The sequence below is a fragment of the Drosophila takahashii genome, chromosome 2L (assembly GCF_030179915.1).
Source record: "Drosophila takahashii strain IR98-3 E-12201 chromosome 2L, DtakHiC1v2, whole genome shotgun sequence".
Lineage (NCBI taxonomy): Eukaryota > Metazoa > Arthropoda > Insecta > Diptera > Drosophilidae > Drosophila > Drosophila takahashii.
This window is the reverse complement of record NC_091678.1, coordinates 12,828,355-12,852,742: the sequence shown is the minus strand read 5'-3', so window position 1 is coordinate 12,852,742 and position 24,388 is coordinate 12,828,355. Positions and strand designations below refer to the sequence as shown.

At 39.0% G+C, this 24,388-nt stretch overlaps 4 protein-coding genes across 17 annotated transcripts; 1 reads left to right on the top strand and 3 right to left on the bottom strand.

The window, feature by feature from the left end:
* The first annotated feature begins 1,886 nt into the window (after window positions 1–1,886).
* Window positions 1,887–2,561, top strand: LOC108068814 (uncharacterized). Its single transcript, XM_070214235.1, has one exon. It carries the CDS (start codon window positions 1,887–1,889, stop codon window positions 2,559–2,561), a length of 675 nt encoding a protein of 224 aa, XP_070070336.1.
* A 253-nt stretch (window positions 2,562–2,814) lies between these two features.
* Window positions 2,815–19,985, bottom strand: GramD1B (GRAM domain containing 1B). Of its 13 annotated transcripts, none has more exons than XR_011417673.1 (12): window positions 19,191–19,984; window positions 13,483–13,725; window positions 12,831–13,299; window positions 10,580–10,829; window positions 8,659–9,751; window positions 7,934–8,186; window positions 7,743–7,873; window positions 7,483–7,679; window positions 6,938–7,231; window positions 5,189–5,654; window positions 4,221–5,129; window positions 2,815–4,039 (listed from the first exon to the last, which is right to left on the bottom strand). XR_011417673.1 is itself a non-coding variant. In XM_070211799.1 (12 exons), exons 1-12 carry the CDS (start codon window positions 19,487–19,489, stop codon window positions 4,004–4,006), a joined length of 3,852 nt encoding a protein of 1,283 aa, XP_070067900.1. In that variant the 5' UTR covers window positions 19,490–19,984; the 3' UTR covers window positions 2,815–4,003. The 13 variants fall into 13 exon arrangements, 12 of the variants coding, with proteins under 12 accessions (XP_070067900.1, XP_070067897.1, XP_070067899.1 ...); XM_070211799.1 differs by having other exon boundaries at window positions 5,009–5,129; XM_070211796.1 differs by having other exon boundaries at window positions 2,815–5,129.
* A 176-nt stretch (window positions 19,986–20,161) lies between these two features.
* LOC108068763 (uncharacterized) lies at window positions 20,162–22,970 on the bottom strand. 2 transcript variants are annotated; one of them, XM_017158512.3, is made up of 5 exons: window positions 22,350–22,970; window positions 20,731–21,638; window positions 20,593–20,674; window positions 20,387–20,533; window positions 20,162–20,288 (listed from the first exon to the last, which is right to left on the bottom strand). In XM_017158512.3, the coding sequence occupies exons 1-4, from the start codon at window positions 22,671–22,673 to the stop codon at window positions 20,387–20,389; spliced, it is 1,461 nt and encodes a 486-aa protein (XP_017014001.1). In that variant the 5' UTR covers window positions 22,674–22,970; the 3' UTR covers window positions 20,162–20,288. The 2 variants fall into 2 exon arrangements, with proteins under 2 accessions (XP_017014001.1, XP_070075081.1); XM_070218980.1 differs by having other exon boundaries at window positions 20,417–20,533.
* A 178-nt stretch (window positions 22,971–23,148) lies between these two features.
* On the bottom strand, window positions 23,149–24,219 carry LOC108068838 (putative oligosaccharyltransferase complex subunit CG9662). Its single transcript, XM_017158656.3, has 2 exons — window positions 23,862–24,219; window positions 23,149–23,802 (listed from the first exon to the last, which is right to left on the bottom strand). The coding sequence occupies exons 1-2, from the start codon at window positions 23,998–24,000 to the stop codon at window positions 23,492–23,494; spliced, it is 450 nt and encodes a 149-aa protein (XP_017014145.1). The 5' UTR covers window positions 24,001–24,219; the 3' UTR covers window positions 23,149–23,491.
* Between the last annotated feature and the right edge of the window lie 169 nt (window positions 24,220–24,388).

Below are 24,388 nucleotides of genomic sequence, written 5' to 3'. Positions count from 1 at the left end.
TATACGCAATTTGAATGCGTATACGTACCGTGTGTGCGTGCAATATGTATGTTTGTAGCTGTGGGGGTGAGCAAAAAAGGGGAAATAGCCAGAGAAAGAGAGAGAGAGAGGGAGAAAGGGAGGAGATTACACTTGGAACTTGAAACGATAATAAAATAATAAAAATTTTAAATGTGTCAGTGGTTGGGTCGTTGACCAAATCATATGGAAAATAACGCACAATTGCATATTAGGCCTAAATAATGATGATTGTTCAGTTTGTAGCGAAATTATTAACTTTATTATGTTGCCATAAAGGCAAAGCGAAAAAAGTCGCCAAGTTGCCGGGTTTTGTTGTTGCAGTCTGTGCTCTTTTTTTCTCTATTTTCGGTGCGTAGCTCTCGGCTCGCTATAAAAAAAATTATTTTTTCCTGTTGCTGTGTTGGTGGTTTTATTGTTGTTTTTTTTTTTATTTATACGCACAATGTGCAAAATGTGCGAGACACACATACACATACACTGGCGGCAAATTCACGCACACGCACTTGCTCTTAACCTTGAAAAATAACACATCCAATTTGTTGTTGTTCCTGCTGATTTCTGACAGCTTTCTTTTTGTTCTTGTTTCGGTTTTTTACTGAACTTTGTTTTTGTCCTACCGCTGATAAGATTCATATTTTTTCCCATATTTTGCTCTTTTTTTGGGAGTACGTAAGTGCGTGTTGTTGGCCTTTTTTTGTGGCAGTGTATGCGTGTGCGTACAACAAATATTGAATTTCTAGACAAATTTTATTAAGCAAATTGCCGGGAGGGAATGTGAATAATTTGTTGCTTTTCCAATTTAGTTTTTTCTTGTTTTTGCTAAAATTCTATTAATTTAGTTTCGCAGCCAAATATTTATACATACATACGAATTTAGTAAACAGTTGTGGTCAACATAATAGTAAAGGTTTTTAACCTCATATATGTTTTTATTTATTGCTGTATGAATAGAAAAGGTTATAAATATGGAATTCACAAATTCCTTTTAAATTTCAAAATAAAATAATTTTCAAAAAAGGTACCACTGCCTTTCCACCTATACACACTTAAGTACATTCTTATTTTCCTACATCGAAGAACCGTTGAAAGACTTTCTGAATTTCACAAATTTTTCCTGATTTTTATGAGGTTTAATGAACTTGAACTCTTATCAGTCAGTCAGGTTGCGATTTCTTGATATAGCCCATGGGGAGAGCTGTAATGCAACAAAAGAAGCGACACAAAAAAGTCGGTGATCTTAGTCATTCGGCGTCATGTGAATTTCTTTAAGGCTTTTGAACTTGGTTGAGTTGGGAAATAAAACAGGGCAATCGAAATTGGGTCGAAGCCTTTTATAACTCACTTCCTGCTAGACTGCGTCGCTGTTAGATCTAAACAAAAATGATTAAAAAAAATGCCAAAAACGTAAATAATTTTTAAAATATAATATATAACTTCAATTATTAAGGATACTATTATCACTCTCTTAAGCTAAATATTTAATATAAGTTCCAAATAAACTTCAAACTTTACTAATCTCAAAGTTTACATTACTTTTATTTACTTGACTTTACTTTACTTTTCCTAAAAGTATGCAAATATTTTTACTTAAATTTTTTAAAATTTTGTTTTTATATGTGCATATGGAGAAAATTGTATATATATTTTGTTTTTACTAAACTATAATTTTTAGATCATTTTTCCAAGAAATTATATTTTTATTTATTCGATCAGACAGTCATGGAATATCATTTCCCACCCTTTCCGATTCTCCTGTAGCTCATATTTCAAACGCTCCCCCTCAGCTCACACATTTCCATTACACATTTATCCCAAAATATTTCAAAGAATTCTATATTAGCAATCTTTTATTCTGTTCAAACACGATGACCTCTCTGCTGGATACGCCGATAGTCTCCATTTTCGACATGATGGTGGAACGTCACCAGAGGCTACGCCGTGAATTGAAAGAAGCTGTCAAAGGATCGAATACATTGTCACGCCGGCTGAAAGAGGAGCAGAAACCCATCATAAAATCTAAGCCAATTCCGATGAAGATGACTGATACCCCTGAATTCGACCTACCGTCACCATGTCCGCCGAACGCGATAACTGCCGCACATTTGACCAAAAAGCAAACCTCCTTGAAAGTCCAGCCGCCGACGAACAAGGAGGTGATCAAGAAACTGGTCGAGAAGATATCGAAAGGTCGTGGGCCCGTCGCAACCCCAAGTGATCGCAAGTCTGGCAGGAAGACCACTGCCAAGTCCTCCAAGGTGGTGATCAGCCCACATCGGCGAAGGAGGATGGCGGGTGGTCAGGGATCATTCCGTAGCAAGCAGAAGCCAAGCAAGCCCAATATCACTCAGATAAAGCGCTCTCCTCTTTCCCCAAGAAAGATGGAGCTTGGACACAAGGATGAACCACCGAAGACCAAAGTGACTAAAGTGAAGACCACGAAGATTTTAGCCGAGAAGTCGAGTGTCCAAATGCGCAGCAGCAAGATATCAGAGATCTCCGGCAATGGAGAGGCTCCTCTCCGAAAACGCTGGCGTCTTTAAAAATCTTAAGAATATTTGGTCCCTATGCATATGGAACGTAGTCTATGTTTCCATTTCAAGTACTTAAATTGTTACTTCGTAATCAGAAGATTTAATCAATATGATCTTGGAACTCACTTAAACCCACATGAAGGCGATATAAATTGAAAATGTACTTCAGTTAGGTTTATCTAGTTTATATACGCGAATAAAAATTATTTCAAATTAATTAAAATCACCCTTGTAACATGGTATCCCTTTATTAAATTAACCATTTTTGTTTTTATTTGTATTTATTTGGTTTTATAATAAATTAGAATTTTCATTACTGCAGCTTAACATTCGGTTTCTTATTCTTAAATGTTATGTTCACTAAGCCTAAATTGTGACACAAATTTTAAGCCAATTTTGCTACGGGCCAAATTGATTTGACAAGAATTAGTTTTTAGTGTGGGATGAACCAACATTTTAATTTAGTTTCGCTTACATCTAAACGTATCTTCTTAAATATTCTGCTTTACTTTCTTTTTAACCTCTTCACATTATTCTTCTGCTTGTTTTTCCTTTAGCTTTTGCTTTGTTTTGTTTTTGCTCTGTTAATTTAAAATGCAACTACTACGAACTAACAATACTTGGCCATACATATGGTTCATATATATAGTGTATATAGAGTATGCAATTATTGGTTTAAATCTTGCCTTGCGTTTTAGATTGAATAGTTTGAAGTATCTGGTATCTGATTCTTGTATTGGTATCGGTATCGTCTGTAAACGGGCGCCAAAAACGGGTAAAGGTAAAGAGTTAGGAGGAGTTATACAAAAGAACGAAAACATTGCTCACAATTGTTTCGATTGGTTTTACAAAAATATTGTACACAATAAATATTTTGTATAATCGTTTTTATCAAATTCTCTCTAGCCATATATTGGCAATTATATTATAGTTATAATTATAATTATATACTCTCCAGTTTGCCGGTTTTGCGCTTGCTCGACATTTAAATGAATTTTCTAAAACAAAAATTCAGAGCGCTCTCTCTTGATTTGTTTCGGTTTTTGGTATGTTGTGAGATATGAAATACTTGAGGAATTCGTAGATACATTTGTCTAAAGCAAAGCAAAGCAAACAGGTGCTACGCGTAAATGCCGTGGTAAAAACAAAACAATTGCTCTAATCTAACTAAAATGCAGCTACTTATGACGTAAATTACACTGCGCTTTTCTTACGGGTAAAACATAATCATAAATATGCATAAATGACATATCGGTTTGTGTCCTCCATTTTTCTTATGTGTGTTGGGGGTTTGTGACTAAATTTTAGTTGAATTTTAAATTCAATTTCAGATTTTTTGGTGGCTTTGCTCTTGGCCCAAAACATTGCATTGGGTGTTTTGCTAGCTTGTCGAAGACAATTGGATTGGATTAACTTTACTTGCACAACATTTTGTTTAATTTATATTACTGCTAGCGTACAATGATTTCAGCCAAAGTTCTTTCAGTCTGAAAAACAAAAAATATTTGAGTAAAACGGGTTATAGGCAAACTCAATGTTCTCCACATAAAAAGCAATCTACAAGAAAGCAACTAAGGATACGAATTTAGTCAAACATAAAAGAGGTTAGTTAAGAGTGAATGAGTAGGTACTTTCTACAAAGATAAATAAAAAATAAAAATGACTTACAAAAATACAAAGTTTTACAGTGAGTTTGTGTGTAGTGCCTCAGGAATTTCTTTCCTCTCTGTGAACATTTAAATTTTGCTTGCGAATAGACCAAAATGATATTCAATACAAGTTCACTCGCACTTCATAAAAGCATAAAATGTGCTGGCCCTCAGTTTGCTCTACGGAATACAGAACTTATCTCTAGGGATTTGTTTGTCTCTGGTTGAGATAGATGTTGGAAAACATAGATTAAAGCTTGGATTTGGATACACGAATTTGCAACATTAATCTCTTCAGTCAGGCGCCAGAGAAAACGTTTCTTAAACCGAGGCAAGGGGACATGCAACAATTTGGGGTTTTGTGTATTGCTAACTAAGAGATCAGTAACAAATGCCCGCTAGTGCAGTGCGTTTCAAAACTTTCAGACAAGATTATCATGAAAAAGTAAATTTTGGCGGTAGAACTTTTAATCGAACAACTATAACTTCAGCTTCAAATTAAGAACAACCGGAATATTCTTAATTTACAGTATATTAAACTAGCATGTCTTCAAAATAATTCAGTTATTAGATCGCTACAGCTGCCCTGCAATTATGAAACGCACTGCAAGTATACATGTGTGTGGTTGTGAGTGTTAAGGTTACAATTAGTGGTCGCTCTTGCTGCTCTTGCCGCAGTCACTGTTCGCTGCTGTTAATCACCGTCTAATGAGATGCTTAGAATTCAGTGTGCACCGCCATCGACATCGACTCAATGCTCTGACGCAGCTGGCCATCGTTGTAGATCTTTTCGCAGACAATGCTCACCTTTTTCAGCAGCTCGATGGCAGTTTGGAGCACCTGCTGCCACTTTTGCAGCTCGTTCTCGTGCGCCATCTCCTGGTCGCGCAGCAGTTCCAGCCATTCCTGGTTCGTGCTCGGTAGCTCACTAAAATTAAATTAATATTTAACCAAATTTGGCTACCAATATGTGATAATTACACCCACCTCAGGGCCGCCAAACTGGGCAGGCGAGCCCGCCGATTGAGATCCACGTCAATGCGTTCCTCCAGCTTCCAGAGCTTAAGTAATAATATCACATTTAATGCCAGCATCAAGCACAGCAACAGTATAACCAACAACCACAAGCCCTTGTGTCTGAGTCTGTGACCCTGTGACCCGTGACCCGTCGCCATCGGCTGGCCGTCGCCGCCGCCCAGGTGCAACTGCTGCTGCTGCTGGTGGTGCTGCTTGTGCGGCTGCAGGTGGTGGTGGTGGTGCATCTGCTGCTGGTGGTGTAGCATCTGCTGCTGCTGCTTGCCGCCCTCGAGCAGCAGCGGATGACCGGTGGCGGCGCCGACTGCCGCCGTAGGAATGCCGCCGCCGCCGGTGGACAGCATTTGGCCCTCCAGGGGATCACCGGACGGGGCCGAAACGATCGCCTCCTCCAGTGGACGAATTTGGGTGGCGGTACCTGCGGAGAGACGGGGACGAGCGTCGAGAGGAATGGCAAATGGCACGGTTAGAAATCAAACCATTCGAACGAAAAACCGAAATAAACATAAGCAAGATTTGGTGCTGGCAACAGAAACACAACAATAACAGTACAACAAAATATAGATAACTAGTAATCAAAATGAAACTGCAATAAAAAAGCAAATGGATTATGTTTATGATAAATGCAAAAAACCGTTTGAAGCTTAAGAATTAGCATTACCAGTGGATAAACTTTTATACAAAGAAAAAGACTGCTTTGCCGGAAAAAAAATTCTTACAAAAAATTTGGAAAACATTTTTTTATTAATATTTATCCGAATTAGCTGAAGCTGCTCCAATGAAATACCAAACACTTATGAAAGAGCCAAGAAAATTTCATGATAAACTTGTAGGGAGCAAGAGATTAAAAAAAACATGACGAAACCTTATCGAAGCTTGATAAAGCAATTAAAAGTAATCGTTACAAGTAGAAAAATAATTTGATTAATAAAAGGAAGCATTCCAAAGGAGGGTTGAAATTCATGAAATTGTTTTATGATCGGCAACCTGGTTATATCAACTAATGCTCATAAATCTTTGACAATGCCTGCTGTTTACCCCTATATATAAACGCTACTTTACCTAAAGTTTTCTCTATTAGAAAGCCAAAGCTTCCACAAAAAACCTACTTTCTAACTCTTTTGCTTTTCTTACATTTGCCAATTTTTCTTGTCTGCATTCGCTTGTCAGATAAGAAACAAAATAATCTGCTACCTAATGTCTTTAACTGATAAGCTGACAACATTTATAACTCCTATTCAAGTGGACGACTCAGATAAATGAGGGCCAAAATAAATTTAGATTAATATAACAACATTTGGAGTTTACACGTGCAGATCCCTGATTAGATTACTTGATAAAAAAAAAGCAACTAATTTTTAGGGACCGAAAATATTCGTTATTTGAGATTTTTATTTTAAAAAGACTACTGTGATATTTTGTTTTAAACGTCAAAAATAACGTTCTTTTTACTCTTGTAAACAACAAATCTGGAACGAAAATGAACTGTTATTTGTTCATGTCTATAAAGTGCATAAAAACCAGTTAAATTGTTGATTAAAACTTGTACAAATCTTAGTAGGTCTTTTAAAATAAAAATCTTAAATAACAATTAATTACGGTCCCTGCTAATTCTCTTCTTATTAAAATGTTCCAAGTTCTAAATAAGTTCCCCTGAGGCAATAATTTCACTAAAAGCATCCAATTACTCAAGCGCTGTACCTCTGCTGCTGGCCTGAAGTATAGCCTTACGGTGATGCCAATGAGGATGCTGATGCGGATGCTGGTGATGATGGGGAAGCGAAGGCTGATGATGGTGGGAGTGCCTGGGATCGTGGTGGTGATGCTGGCTACCGTGGTGATGGTGGTGGTGATGGTGCATGTGCAGATGCTGATGCTGGTGATGCTCGTTCTGCTGCTGCGGATGAAGCGCCTCCTGGATGCTGTCATTGTCCGTACTGGTCGCTGTGTGGTTAGTGGTCGATGTGGTCGAGGTGGCGGATTGCTGATTCATGCCTGAGATGTATGTTGGTTGCTGTAGCTGGTTGTGGCTTTGGGTTCTTAACATGTTCTTGGATGTTTAGATGTTGTGGACATGCGTGCGTGGTTTTGTGTGGTTATCGAATTTGATTGATTTCGGATTGAGTACTTTCATTACAGAGATTAGAGAGAAATTGCTTTGCTTTGTTGCTGTATCTGTTGTTCTTGTTGTTGTGGTTGTTGCATTGTAGTTAATTGGTTACAGTGGCTTGAGTCGCGATGCTTACCTCTCCTCGGCCTGCGTCCCTTTCCCTTGGCCGGCGGAATGCAGGTCTCGCTCTGGAGCGCATGCAACTGGGCGCCAAAGAAGTCCTCCAGGCCAGCCCACGTGTTCTTCTCGATGAAGCCCTTGACAACGCCCCAGATCGACTTTTTGTACTTGATCTGGGTGTGAATCGACAGCATAGTGTGATCATCGACAGTTCTGGGGAAACGAATTGAAGTGGCCAATTGGAAAAGTTCAAGAGGAGCTCGCTGAATGACTCACCTGGCCAGGCAGAAGTGTATGAGCACACTGAAACTGTCCGCGTATGGAATGCCTGCATTAACGCTATTCACGTCTATGGAATACAGTTCGCCCGGTTTGCTGCACTCCCGCTGCACCTGGTACTCGGTTACCTAAGGGGAATCCATATATGATAGTCAGTTTATTTATTTAAGGGGCAAATGCACACTCACCTTTGAGGTCTTGGGTCCCACAGAGGCGGCCAATTGAACGGTGACGTTCACAGTGCGCGATTGTAGACCCTCCTCGTTCTTGGTCCACTCGCCCAGCACCAAATCCGTTGACTTGCGCATGGCATGGAAGTCGGTTATGAACTTGGACTTGCTGAACAGCAGATTGAACAAGGTGTCCACATTGATGGGCAGAATGGTGTGGACGATCTGGCGGCCCTCATGGGTCGAGGTACACTCGGTGGTGGGCACAAATCTACAATAGAATACAAATAGTTTTAATTACAATGGATATACACTGGTCGGCATATTTATTTTGACAGACTTTAAAGTTAAATCTACTCATATTTTAAACTTATAAATTCAAATTTTAAACTTATAAATTCAAATTTTAAACTTTTTTCCTGGGGCTTAAAACAAAAAGTTTTGATGCAAAGTTTTTCCCCAATCAAAATTAATAAATCCTGAAAAAAAAAATGTAATATTTTTCCTTGTATTTTTAATGATTTTTCAATATAGCTAAAATTACAATTTTAGCCCCTTTTTTCTACTTTTCATTAAAAATTTTACTGAGATCGTTCCATTCAAAAAATCATAAAAAATACAAGAAAAAAAAGTTTAAATTTGACTTTCACAAAATGTCCTAACTTTTCAAAGGGTGCTAATGGGTAATGAACATTTTTGTGTCATTTAAACGGAATTGAAGTGCTCTGAAGTGCCCAACTTACGGCAAGTTATTCTCCTCGGAATCCGACGAATCGGAGACATCTGTGGGCACACTTTCGGCAGCATTTTTGCCCTCATCCCGCTGGCGATGATTTTTCCCCAACTTGCGCTTTATCTCCAGCTTGGAATCCGTGGCAGTGGCCAGAGATGCTGCTGCTAAAGCGGCGGAGTTCGAAGACGTACTGATCTTCTTCTCGGCAGCCTTCTTCTCGCTGCCACTGCCGCTGGGCGCCGCCGTGTTTGAACCCGACACCGATCCCGAACCGGAGCCAGAGCCCGTGTGGTTGGCAATGGTGGAGGAGGAGGCTGTGGTGGAGCCGGCTGTGCTGCTGCTGCTGGCGCTGGGTGCGCTCATGGTGACGCTCACCGACAGCTCCGTCGGCTTCACCGAGCTGAGCGTCAGCTCCTTGGCATTCTGCTTCATCTTCTTGTTCAGTTTGCGGGAACTCTCCCGGGTCTTGTTATTATCCGATCCGCTGGCCGAGGCGTTGGCCGAAGATTTGGAGGAGTTGAAGAAGTATTTCGTCTTGGACTTGCGGGGCGCAGAGGCCCGGACGCCGCCGCCGCTGCTGGCGCTGCTGTTGCCGCTCTGGGGAAGCTGATTGGGATTCGACTGGGTGGATTGATTCGACTGCTGCGACTGCCGCTGCGACTGGCTATCGTCATCGATGGCCGTCTGGAAGTCAAAGTCCGTCTCGTTGCTGTCGTTGTTGTCCAGCGTGGGATCGATGTAGTCCTCGTCGTCGGTGGTCAGGCCCAGCTCCTCGCCGTAGCAGGTGTGCACATGCTTCCAGATCTCCTGCGCCGAAAACTGTTTGTTCATCAGCGTGTTCTGCCAGACGCGGAAGAGCATCAAGAAGCTCTTGTCGCGCGAGGTGAACGTGGCAAAGAAGTACTTGTCCTTGCCGCTGGATATCGAAATGGCATTGGGTATCACCAGGGCAGTCTTCTCCTTGGTTATGGCCGTCACATCCTTCCACTTGATGCTCACATAGGTCTCCCAGCTGAAGATGTTCGCGTGGAAGCAGACGTAGTTCTGCGACACATACAGACGACCCTGGACCAGAATGTCGCGTTGCAGGGCACACGAGTAGTCTGCGGAAGAAGATAGTCGCTTGAGTTAATTGTTTTTAATTAGGGCTTATTTAATTAACAGGAATTCTTAGTTCATTTATCTGGGAAAACTCAACGTTAATTTATTTTTCTTAAATATTATAATTATTATAATCCCCAAAACAATTTGCACGGTCTGCACGGTTTTTATTTAATATCAAAAAATTAGAACTTTATTTTAGTCATCTTTTATTGCTCATTATTTCCTGAATGAATTATTTAATTAACAGGAATTTTTAGTGCATTTACTTGGGACATCTTAGCTTACTCTAAAATAATTATTATAATTCCTAAAACAATATGTATGGTCTACATTTTTATTTAATATCAAAAAATTAAAATTTTATTTTAGTCACCTTTTTTTGCTCATTATTTCCTGAATGAATTATTTAATTACCAGGAATTTTTAGTGCATTTATTTGGGAGATCTTAGCTTACTCTAAAATTTGTTTTTTCTCATTAATAATGTAATTATTATAATCCCCAAAACAATTTGTATGGCTTAAATTTTTATTTAATATCAAAAAATTAAAATTTTTTTTTAGTCATCTTTTATTGCTCATTATTTCCTGAATGGAGCAGTCAGAACACTTATGTATTCGTGAGTCATAGCCATACAGAATTTTGATGGGGTAATCGTTAAGAATTATATTGTTTTAATATCAGTTTAATTCAGTTTACAATTAATAGGAAACGATATATTTATTTCCTATGGAGAAACTGATAAATATAATCAACTTTATCGGTCTAAATTAGCATGTGACTGATTTGATTATATTAGAATATTGATCACCCCCTTATTCAACTCACCCACTATCAGGCGCTCATCGTTGGGCACGTCCTTGAAGAGTTTCTTGAAGTCCTCGGCCCGCGACTTGTAGTTGGGATAGATGACGTTGTACCAGGACTTCTTCTTGGCCCGCTCCGATAGCCTTGATGGCTTGGCCGGCTTCTCGTTGGAGGTGGAGCTGCTGCTGTTCAGCTGCTGATCCCGGTCGACGCGCAGCAGGCTCAGCTCGTGCTGGGTGAGATCGCTCAGCCGGTGGTGCGAGATGTCCTGCTGGGAGACAAGCGAGAGGGAGAGTTGATCAAAGACCATGAGGAGATCCATTTATTGCCGGTGGCTGCGGTGGCGTGAACAAACATTTTAGCTCTAAATTGGTCGCACCAGGCAGCTCGATATCGTTGCCTTTGGCTTTTTGGCCACCTGTTCGTACCAGCACTCTGTTTGTTAACTCTTTTTTTTGTGGGTGAGTCACGCCCGTTCGTAGGAAAGTCTCTTTTCGGCCAGGTGTTTGGTTTTTGCTTCTTATCACCAACCTCACGCTTGTCGTTCGTTTACGACCCCTAATTATTTACACAAAGTTCGCTGCAATATTAGTTTGCCTTTTTTTTGTTATTCGCTATTTGGTTGCTGAGACGCCTCGTCGCTTATTGAATTCCAATTTGCCATTGCCAGCCGGGCAAACGTCAATGGAGGAGCACAGCTCAGCACACGAAGTGTTATCATCGCTGGATGGTCGCAAAAAAGCTTGGGCCCAAAAAAATAATATTTATGCCGCGAGCTTTCGCATTGAAGGGTGATTCTAATCAGTGGCGTTGCCCCTCGAAAAAGGGTGAGAGGGTATCTCTATATACCCACAACATATGCCTCTTATCAGCCAGTTAGATTAGATTGAGCTCTTAGATGGCCAATATGCGGCTATTAATCCCAATGGCCCACGTCTATCTGTCGGCCCAATGGGCAATCTATCCAGCTTTCTATCTGTCAATCGCCTGATCGATTGATCGCCAGCTCGTTCGAGTGTATTTAATTTGATTTGAACACTTAGCTTCGTCAATTTCACACCTATTTCGGGGTGTGTGTTGTGGCTAATGGTTTAAATCAACAAAGTGCTAGTTTTGAAAGCTTTTCCTCAGAATTCAAATAAAAACGGAAATAAATGGGGTTTCTTGACTAGCCCTTCGTAGTCGTAAAGATATGAAATTCATTCATTTGAACTTGAAAATATTTTGTTAGAACTAGTCTCAAAATTAGGCACAATCAATTAGTTCATCGTAAAAAACAAACACAATTCGGGTGATTCTGGGGTTATCAATTCGAAGAAATGAAAATGAAATATAAAAACTATAATTAAATTTATGTACCCCTAAAATTTTTATTGATAAGAAAAACTGTTATATTGTTAAAAATATATATTCAGAAGTCACTCCCTATTCCCGGTTCAAACCTTCTTTATGGTGCCTAACCCAAAATAGGGTTGAAATTACCTACAAGTGACGTGATTATTTAAATTTATACAATTGATAAAGAATGCGTTAACTGACGAGCGCAATAGGCTTACATATGGCGAAAAGGTACAACGAATTGATTCACTTAATTTGGAATGTCGTTGGTTGAACATATTTTGAATTATCATGCTCACAGGTAACTAAAAATGCCGTCATTATAGTGCACGCAGCTTTGAACGATAACATTGTTCTAGAAATAGTGCGACATATTTAGGGTAGGTTGGAAGTTAGGTTACAAAAACTAGTTTTACAAAGTCTTAAGTGAGTTTCAGAAAAACGTGTCTATAAACTATAGCTTAACATTATTTATACTAGTACCCTGAGTGAATCATTCAATTTTTGTTTTATCACAGTATGTCATGAAATTTCTGATTTGTTTAATTCAATTCTATGGGAAATAAATTGAATGTTTTTCTAATTCATTTCGAATTGAATGAATGAATGAATAATTTTTATGAATTTTTTGAATTTGCCAATTTTTTGTGTGCTTTATTTTGAGAACAAAATGTGGAAAATCTTTAACAAATCAATGTTAACTGCTTGGAAAATAAAATTCATGCAGATTTAATCACAAAATTATGGCCCTTTCTTCTTCAAAAGAATTTGTCGTTTGAATTATTGCGGAATTTAATCCATTCAGTCATTCAATTCCATTAAACTCAAAATTCTAATTAATTCATTCAAGCAGGGCTCTAATTTATAAACATGATTAAATAGTTATTCCGAAGTGCTAAGTCCCATTCCCTGGCGATCCTGCTCTTCGACTCACCTCATCGCGTCCACTGCTGGATGTGGATAGCTTTGCCTGGCTGGGCTTGCCCTTTGAGCCGGTGGAGCTCTTCCGGCTAGAGGGACTGTCCCCCGAGGCAGTGTGTCCGTTGGAGTCGACGCCCTGCGACTGCTGCGTTTGATCGCGACCCGAATCGCTGGACACGATGTTTATGCTGGGCGTGACACCTGGCGCAGCACTGGAACCTGAGGCAGGACTAGTGGAAGTGGCGGCCTGGTTTAGGCTGAGGTTGCTGCCATTCGATTCATTGGCACCTGGGGCTCCTCCAACTTGTGGTGGCGATCCGCCGCCGGATGTTGTGGAAGCGCTCTGTTTGGAGGACGTCGATATGGAGACGCTGCTCTGCTCGAGGCTGCCGGCAGCTTCCTGAATGGTTAGGAGTTTGCTGCTCGAACTGCTGTTTGTGGTGGTGCTCGTTATCGTGATCTCCTCGGTGATCGAATCGCGCCTGTAAGTGGTAAAGGGAATGCATTGTTAATATTGGATCATTTGGATACTCCAACTACAGCTACTTTGATTAAATGGAAAAACTCTTGAACTAGGCATGCAAATTTGGAATGTACGATGAATTCGCTTACGGAATTGGACCCAAGCCTGGCTGGAGAGTTTCCGGAGCACTGATCCCACCTACCTGTCGCCACCATTGCTACCAGCCGCCTCCGCATCCGGTTTCTCCTCCTCCGGCGGGGGATTCTCGGGATTATCCTGCGATTGTGACTGTGACTGGTTCTGGGATTGTGTCTGTGACTGGAGCTGATCGGGCTGGGTGGTCTCGGGTATCATGTTGGCATTACCACTGCTCGAACTTTCGGCAGTCGTAGCGGTTATGGTTACACTTGATGTTGTTGGGTTGTTTAATTCACTATCTTTAATCCTACAATAAAATGCATATATAAACAAATCAAAATAACAAATGCCAAATCAAAACTCATGCCCAAGACGATGGAACAACGGGAGCAACTAAATAAATCAGATACGTACAACATCTAAAGAAATACTTAGGGGATCGAAACCAGAGGAAAAAGTATTGGGAGCACTACAAAGTTTAAATTTCACATTGGATCTAGAACTAGACAGGCCAATTTATATATTTCCCACAACAATTGAGAGCTATGAAATTCAAAACTATTCAAAAGTACCAATTTATTCCAAAGAAGTACAGTGTTTTATTGTTATGGGATTAAATCTAAAGAGAAAGAAAGTGACCAACACAATTCGAGACGATATCTACACCAAAGCGCTTTATATTATAAAACTCATTTCTACAAAGTAAATCAGATTAGAGACCACAACAGGTGGATCCACTTCAATCACATTTCCTAAGCGGTCATATACCTAATTATTTTAAGTTGATAAAGGTAGATTTTTTTGTAGTGTTTGGAGAGCCGAAGAAGAAAAATTGAACAATTAAAAACTTTTTTTTTTCATTGCTAAAGGTGCATAAATATAGGAAGGAATTGTGGAAACTTTTAAACAAGGTTCAATATTTTTAAATCAAGATATTCAAAAAATATTTATGTAATACTGTAGAAAGCAACAGCCTTTGTAATAAAAAATAACTCATTATTATTACAGGAAATTTCAAGAAATCTTCAGATAGTCACCAATTAAGCATTATCACAGTGGTTGTGCACTTTTATGAGCATTTCCCAGGAACTCGATGGGACGTCAACGTTCTAATATATTGCTGCAATTATAAACCATTTTCAAAAGTTCAATGGCTAATCCGACCAGTGCTTCTGGCAATTAACAAAGAGCCATTAATGTTTCCGCAACACAATCTAGTCCATTAGTCACTGGCTTCGATAAGGCTGCCCCCTCAGATGATTAGTTTGAGGTGCCATCGACAACTGTCAATTGGCTTGTTTAGAAGACATTGTCGCCTTCTCTTAACTGATCGCTGGCTTAAGTAATTTCGCGGTAAACTAATTTCCTTTAATTGTTTGCCCCATTGATAGCACATAGCACACACAAAATACTCGTAGATTTGATAGTTTCCCAGGCCCTGGAGAGAGCAAAGATCATTTCGTACCAAAGAACCCGGTGTTTCCGACTTTTTCGCAACGTTCGCCGCAACATTTTTGACGCGTACATATACTCTTTATATATATATTATTTTCAATTAGACGTGCTCTCGCCTCCGTGGGCTGCGACGGAATGGTGTACCAATTGCCATTAAACGATTGTAATCAATTCTATTGTGCACTACTCTTCTACTCGGTGTGGGCGTGTATGTGTTGTGCCACACAATTGTTATTATTTTCTTAATAAATATATAAACGTAGAGGAGTATATATTCGTATACTAGCAGCCGCACTGTTTGGCACTGATAAGAACGATAAGATACTTCCAGCATTGAGCTTTAGTAAAGCGTTTAATGGTCAGGGAAAGGCAAGGCACTTTTCATGTGTATTTGTTCAAACAATAAAGCCTGAAACGATTTAACCCAGTTCCCTAATCTTTGTTGAGCCCGAAAAAAATATATTTTGCAACATTTTTAGTGAAACATCTGTTTATTAAAGAGCGAAAGCACTCAGAATCCATAAAATTCCATATATGCAAATTAAGCCATGACACAATCAGGCTTTAATGATTTTTTAAGCTTTTTAAGTTCCAAAGTACTGGGAAAGCAATTGTAACTGACCCAACTGTACCTTAATAATCGCCATAAAGATTATCAGCCTTATCAAAAAGTTGTACATCAAGGACAAAAAAGTCTTTGTGCCTGGTGAACATATAAGTACTTCCACTATTTACAGAAGTCTTAATAAATACAAGCACGAGTTTCCGTTTTTCTCACTCGTCGTTTATATAGAGATTCACCCCCAAGGGATTCAACTCGACCATTCTTATCAGTAGATCGGTTCAAGTTCATGAAGAATATACATATTTACTGGAATGGAGAGCATTCGAACACATTGCGAATCGAGTAAACAAAAATGAATGGCGAACACCATTTAATGACGAACATCATTAAATGAGCACGTATATATGTATAATTGCTAAAAGTCAGCTCAAATGTGTGAAAGATCAGAGATAATGTAATGGATTATAATGTGTATATAGAATTTGAATCATGTGTTGAAGTGGAGTTCAGGGGTTGTGACGGCAATTTGCGATAAGCCACAAAGTACTTGGTGTACCAAATGGTTTCCAGTATTTAAGAATGATTGGTTTTTATAATTTTTCAGAATTTCTGATAAAACTAGAAACAACATTTCTCACGAATTGACGTAGTACAGGTTTGTTGAGAATATTCCAAGATAAAATACTCGTGATTCAATGCTATTTATACCCTAAACAAACGTCATATAAGATAATTAAGCAAGGAAATTTACTAGGCATTATTTTAGGGGCGGATAAGTCGTATGGTTCTTGTTGATAAATAGAAATAGCTTTTTATATCAACAATATCTCGAATTAACAAAAAAAAAGTCCAGGAATTTTTGATGACTAAATGAGGTTTTTAAAATTGTATAATTTAAACTTTTTTAACGCAAATTGTGTGACTAAAACTTTTGTGAAATTTCGCAAACAGGCAATTTGAATGGAAAGCTATCAATGGGAAATATCATTCAGAATTCTACGCAATTACTGGTATGCAGTATATCAATTATTAGCAAAGACTGCAAGTTATCATTACGAATGGAAGCTTGAATAATAGATATTTCTCCCCCTTGAACTTTGGCCTTTGTGGCCGCAAAGTGCTCCATTAGTCATGGATTGCGAATGCATTTCCCACATGAAAGGCCACTAACTAGCTGCCCAAGAATACTAAGCTACTTCACCTAAAGTTAGTAATTGCTATATTACCGACATCGAAACGAGAGGAGACCTCTGAACCACTTAAACCCGGAGAAAAATCAATAGTGAAGAGCGAAAAAGTATTACATTTTCTTTCGCTTGACTTTCTTTGGTTCCACATTCAGTGTTTTCCTCGGCGGCTTCTTTATTTCCTCCTTCGGCATTGGTTTGCTGCCACTTTGTTTTGTATTGTCCAACCGAAAATCTATGTCATTGCTGAGGAACAGCCGAAAAAAAAGTGGCCAAAACGGGCCAAGTCTGGTCTTTGCCAGCGCAAAAAAAGTGATGACGAAACGCAAAACGTAAATACGGCAAAACGCAAAAATTATTCGTATTTTTAGCACTGCTCGGCAATATGTCATTAATTTATGAACTATCCCACACACAGTCCAACGTTTTGCTGTTAATTATTTAATTAATTTTCCGTGTTCAGAGTCGCTTTGTCGTTTTGTATTTTTCTCCTCTGTTGATTGTCATTTGTTTGTTTGTTTGTTGCTTGGCTGTTGTTGTTGTTTAAGGCACGCGATGGCGAGATATATAGGAATTTCAAAAGGTAAACTAGAGAATAGAGAACTGAATATCGAAAAGTGGGAGCTCGTGCCGGGCACGTCATCCCAGCTCGGCGTTCCGATTTGCACTCGAGAGCAGCCGCCGAGAGAATAATGGCAATCCCCCCGGTTTTCTTGGGTTCGGGGTGGGAAAATCGGACCGAGATATAGGAGACCCTCGCATACGCTAGCCGTCTTATATTCAACGATAAGAAATATCTTTTTAAAATATATAATATTCATAAAATTCATAACAATTATAGATACAAACTTTATTTTTTTATATTATATTTTAGTAATTACTGTGATTTTTTTTAGATTTTTATGTCAATCCGTTCTGGGTGGAATTTGCTACTGACCTTTTTTTAGGGGTAGACTTATATTATAGTTTAGATGGTCAAATTAATCTTGATTTAAGTTTAAGGACTTATATACAGAGCTTTTATAAGTAAAATCCAAACCAACTTCCCACCCAAATACTATAAAAATGCAAATTCAGAGTAGATAACCTCCTACGGAGGATTCCAACAACAAATCCCAGCCAAGGCTAATCGAAAATGCTTTTTTTGGCTTACGTGGAAAACGCTTCAGTGCACAAAACACCAGACACCATTCGTATACTTTTTGGTCGGTGCAAATAAATACAGTGGGCCAGACTATTAAACATTGGGAAAATGTGGAAACCCTTGAAAATTGGCCAATTACTGATTTAATGAGACTTTTTAATGAAAATAAAAACCTAATACTTAATTATAACTAGCTCATAATGCCGGATTTCAACAACGTATATACTTTTTATTGCAGCTACTTACTTTAAGTAGGAATTTCGTTGAACTTTTCGACTGAATAGCAAATAAAAACAAATCGAATTTAATTGAACTTTTGCTAGTTACATACAAAACTAAATTAAATATTTTCCCTTTTATCTTTTGTTTAAACTTAAAGTCGATAAACTTTTCAGAATTCCAAAAACTTCCACTTGCTATTTAAATTTAGCAATTGTTTACTTTGTTATCTATTAATTTAAGCACCCATATTTTCCCTATTTTGAGTTCATTCACTAAATTAACTGATAGCCAGCACAGTACGATGATAACCCAGACACATTCGCAGACTTACAAAAGTCAAGAAAGTTATTTATTTGCTTACTGGCTCCGACCGTTTATTTTCTGTGCCTCAGTTGCCGCAAAATCGATATCCTAAAGCGCCTTACAACGACGAAACGCAATGTACCTTTCCCTGCTGTGAGGCAACTGTTGCGCAATAAACGCAAAGGCTATCAAATCGCAAGAAGTGCAAGAGGTGTGGGGCAATTAGAATGGGGCAACGCGTATTATCACAGATTTTGGAAGGGGGTTATCGGGGGGTAGATAAACCAAACTGAAAGGAACAAAGAGGGGCTTATAAACGACATGCAATATGACTAGCAACGGGTTAAACATGCAAACCAGCGGGCAATCCTACACCACAAATTAACACGCTTAACTCTTAGGTTTCTTTTACACAGAAAGAAATTAGACCGAGGACTACAAAGGTTGTTGACCACTTTTGATCGTATGATCGTATATTAGGTTTAAAATTATAATAACAATTTATTTATTAAGCCCGAAAGTTAAAAATTATTTTAGTATTATTAATTTAATGTATGAAAAAAAAAAAATTCAATTATTGATACCATTTTAAAAATTATTTAAAAAAAAAAATTCAACAAAAACTTTACATTCTTGGGCTTTAAGTTAAATATTAAAAATAGTGTTTAATAGTATTTAACTAAACAAAAAATGTAGAAATGGAAATTTAATAAACTTTATTAGCTTTACAGTGAATGCACATTTTATCGAGCGTTCACTGTCAAGGACTTTTTTATCATTACAATGCTTGAAAGTCCTTCAACTCCCCTAATTTCTTTCTGTGTAAAAGCATAAAACTTTAGATTTTCGATTAGTATATTGGATAGTAGGACCTATTTGGGGGCGTGGCAACTCACATGGGCGTCGCATTGAGGCTGGCGGTGCGCTTGTGCTTGCCCTGCGAGGATGAGGACGAGGACGAAGGACGATGGAAGAAGCTGTGGGCGGTGGCCAAGGACTTGGGCAGGGCACCCTGGCTGGAGGACTTGCGCAGGCCCACGAAGCGGGAGGTGGATCCTAATCCCAGGCCAGATCCTGATCCCAATCCCGATCCCGATCCGGAGCACGAGGAACTGGAGGCCAGCGAGGAGCTCGACGAGGAGGTGGAGGACTTGTGGTGCTGCTGTTGTGCCCGCTGCTGTGTAACAAAATGCATGACAGCACGGCACACTCGGCCGCTCCTATTTTGTTGTCCTGTGCTGTACTTGGTTTGTTCCTTGGTTTTGTTTATCGAATCAGCCCTGTTTATTTGTTTGTTCCATCTATTTCTTTCTTTTTTATGTGGCACTTGCTGACGTCTGCGGAAGTTGCTTTTTACTTGGATTTTTTGGTTCGTATAGTAGAGTAAAGTCACTTTCACATAGGTTTTTTAACGGTTATTAAGTTTCTTAACCGTTAAATGCGATTTTAGATTGAGATTCTTGGGTAAATTCAACGTTTTGAGCAAAAAGTCGCCCACCGAGCTAATTCTTACAATTTTTTTCCGAATAAGAAGTATATGTACGTCGCGACAAGGGTTGCCAAGTGCGTCGAAGACCAGACGCCGCTCTACAGATCCACGTGTTTTTACTCCGATTTGCCATATAACAACAGAGAAATATCCTAATTGGCTGTTTCCAAATTTAATTATTCTCCCCTTGCTCGTTTTCAGTGAATAAAATGTGTATATAAATTGTGCGTAATGTTCGGCACCATGGCAACCCGACAAGTATCGATGGGCGATAAATGAAAACAGCTGTCTGCTAGAAGAGAAACATCGATGACGGTGGATATCGATAGTTTGGCGGAAAACCTAAGTGATAAATCGATTTTTAAATAAAATAAATAATACATTCAAACAAGTTTATTTTTATAATATCACAAGCACATTAGAATACACAACATTTGATTTGTTCACAACAAAGTTTGCTCCTCTTGGCGGGAAGGAGACAGCAGCAATAGGGCTACTGAAGGCGCTATAAAGATAAGATAATATCGTTAAATTTTACAAATAAATTAAATCGTTAAGATCAACTAAAACAATGTTAATGGTTAAAAAATGTCTTAATAATACTCAAGCTAGAAAACCGTTTGGTGTCAGTACAATGCTCGAATTGCCGCTCTTTAAAAGTCCTCGAATCAGCGCCAAATCATCGGGCGTTAAGGACCAGCCGGTTAATTGACCCACGGACTGCAGTTCTGGACAACTGTCCATTAGTAACTAGAAAGAAATTACATTTTAATACAATAAATATAAATGTATATGAATTATTTACTTACCTCGACAGATTGCACTGTAAGCTCTGGCGCCAAAGTAAACCAAACATCCTCTAGAACTTTAAAATCATGTTGCATAAACATGCTGAAAAATAAAGAATTATTAATTTTATTAATAAGATCACTTTACATTCTACCTACCTAATTATATCCTCATCCGTAAAGTCCACCGTGTCCACAGCCAATCTCTTCAGATCCGTGGAATTGCAGAGGAAGGCCTTTAAAGAACTGGTCATGATGGCGCTACTTAGGATCTCCAGACCCTCCAGCTGCTGGAATTTTGCGTGTCCCTGTGCGTAGGACAGACTGTCGATCATGTAGCAGTCGAGATCGATTAGCGAGGGACAAAGACGAGCCAACTTCCCCAGGTCGAGGTTCCCCAAACCCTTGATCATCGTGAGATGTCGCAGATTCCTGCCAATTGGTCGCTCCAGCAGCGGCAGTAACTCGGCCACCACGAATTTGTAGATCTTCAGTTTCCTCAAATTACGTGTGTGCAGCGCCCTCAGGCTTCCAGTCTTCGGGGAGTCCAGATATAGGGTTTCCAACCTGGGACACGTTTGCATGATCACCTGCAAGGTGGCTTCATCGGTGCCCGTGTCATGGATATATTTCAAGCGGCACTTGAACCTATCGTCGATATTATCGTAGATAAACTTCAAGGAGGCCCCGACAAAGGAGTAGGTGGATAGGGTCTCGACTTGGGGACAATGCTCCAGGATCAGGGCAATATCCGAGTAGCAGATATTCTCCTCGCCCGGCATTCCCACATCCACCACCGTGAGGGATTGCGAGCAGACGCCCTTGGCCAGAAAATCAATGCCGATTTCCGTAATATCAGTCTCGCCGGAAATGTCCAAAATCTGCAAACGCGTACAGCACTTCCCAATCTCCTCCAGCAACCGATCGTTGGCTATATATGGCACATATAGCTTGACAAGCTGATTGCATTTCCTCACTATGTCGTACATGTAGTGCATGTGCTCCTCCTTAACCCAGATTCCTTTGATATTTAACACCCGCAATCCAGCTCCTTGGGCTGCAATCACCTGGAATCGTAAATAGGTTTTAAGAGAATACTAAATCTAACTTTGGGAAGTTGAAATTAATATACCTATGCAAAGTTATACCCCAGCTATATGATTTATAATAAGATATAATATAACAAATATACAATTTTTAAAAAATTCCAATATAATTTCAGAAAAAATAACATAAAATTTACACTTTAAATTTCTTGCTGAAAAAATAGAATTTGGAAGTTTTCGAATTATTTGGACATTTATTTTCAGATCCCTCCTATTTCCGATTTTTAAAAATTTAATTTAAAATTGTGAAATATAAAAAAAATGTTATGGAAATATTTATGATCAAAATTAATCACGCCTATAAATTTATTTTCAATCCAATTATTTTCCAAATAAATGAAGCCTATAATCATAATGTGTATCCTTTTATTTTCTAAATAATTCAAAAATTCCCAAATTTTTTAAAAACCAAATTCAAAATTCTGAAAAAGTTCAAGAATATTTATGATTAAAATCAATCACGCCTATAGGTTATTATTTTACAAATAAATGAAGCCTATAATTATAATTTGCATCCCATTATTGTCCAAATAATTCTTAAATTTTTAAAAAGCATAATTTAAAATTCTGAAAAAGTTCAAAATACAACATATTTAAATTATATTATCTTAAAAACTACAATTTTTAACATTATTGACAAAGGTATACCAATTTCAACAATCTTTTTATTACCTGTAGAATTTTCTCGTAATAGCTAAAGGGAAACACCTCGGTCATCAGAAAAGTCACCCCGCAGTTGAGCAGCATCTGCAGGCAGGTGAACCTCATGTTGGCGTCCAGGTAATCCGAACTGAGGATCACCCTGAGCAGATCCTGATAAATATTCGACGTGGCTCCCAGCTGGGCCAAATACTCGTTTAGCTCCACCATCACGATATTAATGTCCAGATGGACATCCGGGGCATATTGCACATAACTTATGGTGGACACCAGTAGGTTGGCCAGTTCCGCCAAAGCGCTGTCGCTCAGCGATCTCACAGTGCATTTCTTCGACATGTCTCTGTTTTGGTTTTTCGCCCCAAGAAGTAAACAAAATGCGACGCAGAAAAGAGCAGAAGAGGATTCGTATTCCTCGTGGTTACATCACTTGGAGAAGGCAAGAAAAACGTAGCTTTTTAATTGCCAATTTTAAGTATTCTTAACTTTTTCTGGTAACTGTTTTGCAAATTTCTGCTTTTAGTACATGTACCTACATATAGGTACTTGATATTTATAAACAAAAATAGATTCTAAAATTATATAGGCGATGGACAACGTTTTTGCGCGCTGCGGACGAACTAGCGAGCCAAACAAGCCAACAGCGCGATCTAAACTGAGAGCCATGGGACGCCAAATGGATTGTTTTCCCTGAATTTATATGCTCACAATACAAAGGCGACAATGTTTGAGAGGCTATAAAATAAAAGAGTCGAACTATATAATTAAACCGGGTCCATTTGCTCCTTATTTGTTGGTTAATTAAGTTATTTATTTGACATCATGGGGAAAATAGAGAAATTATATGGTATTCTAAAACTGATTATAAATTCTTAATAATTGCTATTTAAACCAGCCAGTTATACAAAATTCTTATTAAATTTTTATAGACAATATCAAAATCAGTTTTAGGAATGCCTTTGATCGTTTTTTCAGTAGCTTGAAGCCTTTTAAACTGGAATTTCTTATGTGGAGTTATCCCCGACATCTCACTTTCAAACAAAAAATACATAAATTAGGTTGAAAGAGATTTAGGGGGCATCCCCGAGATTTAGAGATTTTGTCGACTGTAAGAGAATACTAAGAGAGCTCCGATCCGTGCGTTTTTAGTAGAGATTCTAGGGCTGCAGGTAGCTGGGCAGCTTCATGCGCATGAACAGCCAGGTGGTGAAGAAGGAGACCAGGATGAAGATGAATCCCATGGCGGTGAGCAGCAGGCGATTGAGATTGGTCTTGCCCGGCGAATGGGTTTGGTCCATGATGATGAATCCCAGGCCGCCGACGGTGAACAGGAAGCTGCTGGCCAATCCCTCCATGATGTACTGCCCATTGACGCGATAGGGCATAAAGGCCACCGGACGCGAGTGGCCATGCTCATCCACGGTGGCTCCCACACTCGGGGGCTCCACGATCACGTCGTAAATAATTCCTGCGGGTAAATATCCTCGTAAGTAAGTATTTTAAATAAGAACTCAACTAATAACTCACCGCCTGTGACCAGAAAATAGGAAAACAATACCAAACTGAAAACAGCCATTGGCGATGGCATTGGAATGCTGAATTTCCGCACCTTGATATTGGGCGGCACCAGGATGTGGAAGGGCAGGTTATACAGTGTCTCGATCATGGTTATTGTTAGATTTTTCCCCTTTTAAAGGTTTTCGTGGCGGTTTCACAGATTTTTGCCGGCGTAGGCGGAGTTTGTTGTTAACTATCGCATAGGGATGGGCTGTTGGCCAATTACACGATGATTCGTCGAGTGCATTATGTTTTGCAATTATGTTGCATCTGCACTATGCTGCATCTGCATCTGCAACTTCAGTAGCTTTATATGTTGTTCGGAAATACGTGTGCACATAGAACGTCGTTGTTGCAAAATCAGCTAGATCCGTAAAAGAACAACAACAACTAACAACAACAACGCAAACCATTAAATTAAATGATTATTCTCTTTTAAAATGGCAAGTCAAAAAGATCACTATTGACATGACAAGAATTCGGTCGAAAAATATTTC

Coding starts and splice junctions, on each gene's coding strand:
- LOC108068814 (XM_070214235.1), top strand. CDS start 1,887: ATGACCTCTCTGCTGGATACGCCGATAGTCTCCATTTTCGACATGATG.
- LOC108068838 (XM_017158656.3), bottom strand. CDS start 24,000: ATGATCGAGACACTGTATAACCTGCCCTTCCACATCCTGGTGCCGCCC. Junction 23,803..23,861: donor CTATTTTCTGGTCACAGGCG/GTGAGTTATTAG, acceptor ATTTACCCGCAG/GAATTATTTACGACGTGATC.
- LOC108068763 (XM_017158512.3), bottom strand. CDS start 22,673: ATGTCGAAGAAATGCACTGTGAGATCGCTGAGCGACAGCGCTTTGGCG. Junction 21,639..22,349: donor ATTACGAGAAAATTCTACAG/GTAATAAAAAGA, acceptor TTACGATTCCAG/GTGATTGCAGCCCAAGGAGC. Junction 20,534..20,592: donor TTACAGTGCAATCTGTCGAG/GTAAGTAAATAA, acceptor ATTTCTTTCTAG/TTACTAATGGACAGTTGTCC.
- GramD1B (XM_070211796.1), bottom strand. CDS start 19,489: ATGCATTTTGTTACACAGCAGCGGGCACAACAGCAGCACCACAAGTCC. Junction 9,752..10,579: donor CGATGAGCGCCTGATAGTGG/GTGAGTTGAATA, acceptor CTTCTTCCGCAG/ACTACTCGTGTGCCCTGCAA. Junction 7,680..7,742: donor ATACACTTCTGCCTGGCCAG/GTGAGTCATTCA, acceptor TCGTTTCCCCAG/AACTGTCGATGATCACACTA.